Below are 7,521 nucleotides of genomic sequence, written 5' to 3'. Positions count from 1 at the left end.
GCTTTGCCGAGTGTTTTTGGGGCTTCGCCGAGTGCCCCTGGCACTCGGCATCTTCCCTGTTTCCCGTAGTGCATGTCGCTGATGGCATGGCCAATGGCATCCAGTTGATTTTATTTAGGCAAACTATATACTTTGGTATTCATCCTCTTATGTAAATATCAAACTAGATTTGGTGACATTGCATCCTATGTGCTATCAAAATATTTTAAACATTGATGGAGATGAACTCTTTGCAATGTTGGGTGATTCGGGTTTAGATTCATTCTGTGCATTTGTTTTTTGTGATTGTAATTATAAATCTGTAATGTATAAACATGTGCGCCCTGTTGTATATGGATAGTGTATGTATAAAGATTTGTAGTGTACTTCCACTTGTGAAATGTGATATGTATAATTATCTCCTCAATGGTTGCTAGACGGGCGCACCAGCAGGCCTACCATTTTCTACATAGGTAGAAAATAGGTGATCCCTGATGGAAAAATAGGAATGTTTTTTCTTTTTGTTTATAATGATTTGGCAATGATGGGTACCGTATTATATTTACATTGGTTCCTATACCATATGCCTTGCATATTCAAATTTGTATCATGAGCTAGAATGATTTAAAATTCGATACGAGATAGGGTGGGACAGGTGAGAAATGGCAAACCTGCTTTCATGATGATTTTTGGTGCTAAAAAACTGATTGGAAACACTTTATATGCCCATCTATTCAGTTATAATGTACAAAAACAACCCGTACATATTACACATAGAGCATACTCACGAAAATGCATCGATTTAATCAAGTTAAACTCTGACAGCAATTTGTCATCCAATCCATATGTTTGAAATGCTCTCCACAATCACAAGGAACCTCTACAAGCTGATTAATCTCAAACACCAATATACAACTGAACTTCATACAGATTATTCAAGAAGTATCCACTGATGAATAATCAGGAATTCCGGATGCAGGATAAAAGGAAAAAAATAGAAATTACAACACCGGTCTACTTCTCAGGCACCTATCTCCTGCCGTGACACTTCATGCGTAGCATGCATCTTTGCTCCATAGGAATAGCTCCTGCTGTAATATACATAGCGTGCGTGTTTGCTATATAGGAATAGGAACTCCCCCCTCACATTTTTCTCCAAACATGCTACATAAGATCAGATAAATTTAGCAAGACCGCCAGAGGCAGTAAATGAGTCAGAGACATATACCATGGTCTATGGAAAAAAAGTTGAAAAGCTTAGTATGGAACATGATTTTGGAGAACTTGAAACTGCTAGGGTGCATTATTACTATATCAGGAAAGTCAGGAAACCATAAAACAATATTTTCCTCAGCTCTGAACATTCGGGGAAAAAAAAACAAGTATGCATACAAAAAGGCTTAGTTATGATTATGATCAACCGCCTTTTTGCTTAAAAAAGTTAAGCTCTTAGTGTAGCATACAGAATCTAACTCTAAAGGACTGTGCAATGTTACTCGTTTACCCCTTCTTGTACTTGAGTCTTCAGCAAGTGCGGAATTTATAATTAGTAGATACTGCAGCATCCTATCTAATTAAGAACATCTATGTATCCCATGTATGAAACAAGTTATAGGACAAAAAATGTTTAAGCAACTTCAAATAACCTCGTGAAGTTGGAATAAGAGATTCACTCATCCATCTGTCTATTGTGATAATGTGATGTCTAAAATAAGTGATTCACTTGTCAACCTTTACAATGTAACAAATCATTTTTGCGTATCTGAGGAAGTACATAGCATATCATAAAATGTAAAGTAAAGCTTGAAGAAAATTAGGATGAGTAAATATCAGAAATTCACAAGATGATTATATTTAGTCTCACCTTTGTGCTGTTATCTAGCTTTTGCTTTTCTCACTTTCAAAGTATTTAAGGACACCATATCCAACCGTACCCGCCAAAAACAGAACAACTGTTGGAGTGAATGATGGATAAAGGTATTTGACAAAAAAGCTGTCATACTCCTCTGGCAGAAAACCTGCAAGACATATAATTTTAAAACATGATTAACTTGGTTCAACAGTTCTGCAGTATCAAAATCCTTGGCACATAATTACTGGATGAGTCAAACCCACAACACAACTAGTAGTTACTAGTTAGGTGGCCTGAATGTAACTAAATTATCGCTTCTATATAATCGGCAGCTCTCCTGCCCGGTTCGTTTCAAAAAACTAAATTATCGCTTCTGTTGCTTGACACTCTCTCATTTAGATGAGCAAAGTTAAATGCTTTCTTCAGTAGTTTTGTGCGTCATCCTACACTTCCTCAGATCATGGTATGGATCTATGGGAAATCACATCTGGCAATTTCGGAGTTACGATGATTCCTGCACCAACATCTTCCATTTGAAAATTCTCAAGGCATGAGTATTAGAATGTGATTTCATTTAGGTGTTTCCGCGTTTGTATGTGTGTGTGATCTACTCTAGGATGTTCTAGGATGGGTTAAAAACTTTGGCCATGTGACACACACAGAATGATGGCGTGAGAAGCAACCAAAATGCCACCATCATGACAATTTTCTTCAACTCATCAAAAAATGCCACAACGAAAGCTTGTAATCATCTATCAATGGTGTTATGTACTCACGGAGTTCAACACTATAGTTTCTCATCTGATGATGTTCCATACTATTGCCTACAAGCTACAATTCTGCTCCAGCACTACACCAACTAACACTGCATTTCACCACACGGGGACACGCCCTGGCAGGTGCAAGCAGAGTACACTGCCAAACTGAATTCACCATCACCATTCACCAATAAGCAAAGCAAATGCGGCATTGTAAGTTTGAGACCAAATTACTACTGTATAAATTACCAGAGGCGGCGAGCGCGATGCCCTCGACGAGGATGATGATGCCGAGGCCCAGCCAGGCGAGGAGGAAGGCGTTCTCGTTGGCCTGCCGCTGCCGCAGCTCCTCCTCCGTGGGCCCCTTCCCACCGGCGCCCCCGGCCTTGGACGCCACCTCCTGCTGCTGCTGGAAGATCGACGCGCTGCCCGCCGGGGCGCGGCGGACCACGGGGGCCGGAGGCTCCAGCGCCTTGCTATCCTTGTCCTGGCCGGCTCTCTTGCTGCCGCTCTTGGGCTTCTTCCCCTTCTTCTTGCTCCCCGAGCCCGAGGAAGAGGCGATGACGCGGAGCAGGGGTGCTGCGCGGAGGAGGGGAAGGCCGGCGCGGGGGACGAACGCGGTGGAGGGGGACGCCATGGCGACGGCGACGGCGCTCTGTTTCTGCGGCGACGGCGCGGCCGCGCGCGGCTTATCCGACACTTCGGTGGCTGGGCCGGAGAGAAGAGTCGGACCGGGCCATGACCCATGTGACGTGGGAGCCCCAGGCTTTGAATTGAGCCCAATTGCTTTATGTCCGCATTAGCAGCACCTCTCCCCTGCGCTTTCCGAGCTATGCATATTCTCATACCAAAAATAGAAAATATTATGCATTTTCTGTCTAGAGCACTTTCTTTTTAGAAAGAGTTTGTCTGAAGATTTTTATTTATAGATAAGGGTAAATTATGCTTTTTGACTCGCGTTAGGCAATTAAAAACATCATTAAAAATATGAAAAATGAGTGTTTTTCTATCCCCCCCCAAAAAAAAAAGAAATAACGGGCGTGTTTTTTTGCTTTCATCATTTTCTTTAGGCCAACAAATACAGTTCTCAAACTGTCGTTGATGCTGATGAAGGAAAATAACGGACATGTTGACCATGCTTGTTAAATGCATCCAACTTATGCATAGCAATTGATAATGGGTGGCCATACAGGATAAGATCGACCGGTGTACGCAACCTCAAAAAAAAAAGGATCTACCGGTGTACGCATGCTTTCAGATCTGCAGCGCGGGCTAGTTGATCTTTTCGTTGTGTTTTTCTGGGAAGCAGAAGACGACGTACACCTCCAATGTACGCATGTGTGTACTTAATCATAAGTGGTTATGATTGAAAGGTACATGTGTGCATTATAGATATTTGTTTGTGGTTTTCTTAGTTGTCACCACTGAACTCGTATGCATAGGATTAGCTTCCCTTGTTTGTTTAAAGACCTGTCTCCCAACAAATCATGATGTTCCCCTCAAGAGAGAAGTAAAGGAGAAGAGGAAAGAGAGGCTGTTTACTCGCAACCAATTAATGCAAGATGCACTCCTTCTGTTTAAATTTTTTTTAAAAAAAGTATTTTGTTTTATTAGGATAAGATTTTCACCAATAGTTATTTCATTAATATACATATTTCTATGACATTGAAAAACATTGTTATTAGATTCACATTAAAATAAATAATTAAATTATGAGTAATTATCAGCCAGCCTTGTCCTAACGAAATGAATAAGCTTTGTAATTTCAAATGGAGGGAGTGTGCCATGACGTGCGGGTTCTGACGATGATGATTAAAGGTATACACGCATGATTAACAAATGGCGTGGTAAAAATATTAGCTAGGGTGTAAATCATGTAGTTGAACTTGGGGAGCACTAGTTAAAAAAAAAAGAGGTAGGCAAAGGCAAAGCTACACACATAATCGGATAGGAAATGACGATGTTAAAATTACGTCAGTTCGAGAGAAGCTAGCCCGCGGTTTTATTTTTTATTTTTATTTTTATTTTTTGAGCGGAAGAGACGGAGAGAAGCACATGGTGGTCGGCTGGCCGCTTTGGTACGGTTGACTGCTAGCTAAGATCATCGGAGGTGCAAATCATATTCATATCATATGCTTTCGGTGAAAAGCCAGCAAAAAGCATTATTATTGCATTAGTAGACCATTAGTACGTGGCAGTCGGTTTCGTGTGTCAAGGCAACAACGTTTAACACGGTGGCTGATCGAGGACGGAGCAAGTACAAGAGGACGGGGCGGGGCTCACGGCCAGCCAGCCAAGCTTAGCGGCTGTCCCTTGACCTGAGACATGCACCCATCTAGATGGATGCGCGTCTCACCAACTCTGATGACAACAATTCTGTTTTTCTTTAAGCATGCAACAACTTGACAGTAGGTGTAGGCTTGGGGCTCTACAGGGGCGGACCCAAGCTAGGATTTGAGGGGTGCACACCTTAAGAAAATTTAGATTTATGAAGCTTGTACACGGTGAAAAAAATGTTGGTTGCCTTTGCTTCAAAATATTGAGTGAGGGTATGTGCCCGCTCTGTTTTTTTTTTAATGTAGGTCCACTCCTGCTCTAATATAATTAATTTGCACTCTCAATATAACTATTGTTTTGACGTATGGTAAAAACAGGTTTCTACCAAACCATCATAAGATGTCTATCTCCAAAGAGGCAAAAGCTTGTCGCAACAAATATCCCTTCTATTAAGAAGAATCCCCAACCGTGAAGCTTATCTATGGGGTGTCTTTTATTTGCATTCATACCTTTTAGAAAGAGACGCTAAAAGGGAGTATGACTGCTGGTCGGCCGCCTTCCAAGTTCTTCATCTAAGCTTGTAGATTGCCAAATAATGTGTGTAAAAATAATGCAGTTTCTCACATACATACATACATACATACATGCATACATACATTTCTCTGTTTTAGTTACTTGACATATACAGTATCTGAAAATTAAAGAAAATAGAGGGATTTAAAAGTACGGCCAGCAGGCTGCTTGTCCTTTGGCAGATGCAGAGGCTGCGACCATCCAATGTGTGTTGCGCCGTTGCGGCATGCTCGTCGTCATCCGCTCGAGTGGAGGGCAAGCAAGGTTATTAGCTATACAATATCCCAAGCACCAAAGGTGTGGTCGAGATGTAATATTCCTATATCCTGTATTTTTTTAGCATGGTCGAGCACGTAATAAATAAATAAATAAATAGATAACGAAAATTCCCAAAAATTTCTAACCCTGGGGTGACAAGTGTGTCTAAAGTGGTTGGCTAACTGTTACTGTCTTGCTGACAGGTACAGCTAGTACACTACCTGTGCACAAACATAATGGGGTCAAAGCTCCAGCCTGTTTGACAACACAGGTGATCTATGGCCATTGGCAGAGCAAGATTGTGGTAGGATTAACCCCGGCCAAGTGTCAACTCGTGCAGCAGAAAGCTTATCTTATCCCATTAAGGAAATTGCATTGCATGTCATCAGCAGGGGCAGGCCAAGACAGAAAAGGATCTTGTTGATAGAGAAGCTCGAGACCCGGAAGAGCCCCCAGAAGAAATACGCAAGAGCCACAGCTGTGCCTGTACCGTTCCGGCGAGCTGACCGTGATGCCGACCTGACGAGTAATGGTTGTGGTGGCGGTGAACTGGCGATGCGACGCCGCCGGTGAGGGGCCAGCCGAGCGAGCCCACGAACCAATCGGGGGGCCGGTGGTTTGGGCGGGGTGCGGGCGGGCCGACGTGGCGGGCGGCGGTTGGACGGAGAGGAGATTTGGGCCCCCACCGGAATCGACACGCGCCACCAGCAGCCTCAGCCCCCAAATCTCCTTATCGCTTGGCCATCCATGTCGCTGCACCCGGTCCATCGTACTGTAGGCATCAGGCTCTCATGGTCAAGTGTTTTTCTTTGAGTTTTTTTTTCCTGTTCTGACCAATACATAAATATACTACTATCGGTGAGCCCATACTCTACTCCTCGAAAAGAGTTCATTCATAAGTGATTAAGTTTGGTTCATAAAAAATAGGTGATAGTCAATCAGCAGTGATACTCGTACAAAAGGGTTTACCAAGTTGACCGGTCAACGGAACGATCTAGCATGCTTCATGCTTGTATAATACTCTCCACGCGCAATGAGTTTCACGCATTGATTGCTTCAATGTGCAGATTTGGTAGAGTTTTGATGTAAACCTTGTGTGATAATTTTTCTTACTAATAAAGAATGAACTTACATTAATTTTCCCCTTTTGTTAATTTATAGATATGACTATGTAGTTAGGCAAGCCTAGAGTACAATCTTTAGCTAATTGCATGTATAGATTCCTTTATAGCACCTTTTGTACCTTTAAGGAACGCCATGAGAGCATGGAACTCTTGAGAAAACGACTTCCCAACCAACAACTAATCAGATGACGTGATGAGCACATTTTTTTAGATTAAAATGTGATGAGCGCATAGCAATAGCACTACAGAACCTAAGTTTAGAACACCAAAGGAGCAACCAACACCTTTACATAAGTGCTATCACTCCTAACCAATAAATAAGCTGCTCACCCAACCCCTTTGCTTTTGTTACCACATCACCTCTCTCATAAACAAAAACAAAAACACATCCCAAAACTCCCAAAGTCAAAATAACTGAGAGAGAGATGGCTGCTCAGGTTTCAAGACCCTCCAAAGTAAAAAAAAATACCAAATCGAATCCCCAAAATCTCCAAAGTCCAAAAATATGACTTTAAAAACAAATAAAAATATGCAGAGAGTGAGATAGTCCATGCACCATGTCCAGCACACCCCCAATGACCCCATCTCTACTCGTGCACCACACCTTTTCCCTCCCCCCAAAGAGAGAAAAAAAATCCAAAAAATATCGAGTCTTTAATCCTCTCCGTAGGCCGCAAAGCCCCGTTCCTTCCTTCCTGCC

At 42.3% G+C, this 7,521-nt stretch overlaps 1 protein-coding gene across 1 annotated transcript; it reads right to left on the bottom strand.

Moving 5' to 3' along the window:
• Nucleotides 1-760: 760 nt before the first annotated feature.
• On the bottom strand, nucleotides 761-3,301 carry LOC117862257 (uncharacterized). The gene is made up of 3 exons (XM_034745811.2): nucleotides 2,839-3,301; nucleotides 1,844-1,997; nucleotides 761-1,143 (listed from the first exon to the last, which is right to left on the bottom strand). The coding sequence occupies exons 1-2, from the start codon at nucleotides 3,224-3,226 to the stop codon at nucleotides 1,858-1,860; spliced, it is 528 nt and encodes a 175-aa protein (XP_034601702.1). The 5' UTR covers nucleotides 3,227-3,301; the 3' UTR covers nucleotides 761-1,143; nucleotides 1,844-1,857.
• Between the last annotated feature and the right edge of the window lie 4,220 nt (nucleotides 3,302-7,521).

The sequence above is a fragment of the Setaria viridis genome, chromosome 1 (genome assembly GCF_005286985.2).
Source record: "Setaria viridis chromosome 1, Setaria_viridis_v4.0, whole genome shotgun sequence".
Classification (NCBI taxonomy): domain Eukaryota; kingdom Viridiplantae; phylum Streptophyta; class Magnoliopsida; order Poales; family Poaceae; genus Setaria; species Setaria viridis.
Note: the sequence above shows the minus strand (reverse complement) of the source record. Positions and strands in the feature narration are given on the sequence as shown.

Coding starts and splice junctions, on each gene's coding strand:
- LOC117862257 (XM_034745811.2), bottom strand. CDS start 3,226: ATGGCGTCCCCCTCCACCGCGTTCGTCCCCCGCGCCGGCCTTCCCCTC. Junction 1,998..2,838: donor CATCGCGCTCGCCGCCTCTG/GTAATTTATACA, acceptor TATGTCTTGCAG/GTTTTCTGCCAGAGGAGTAT.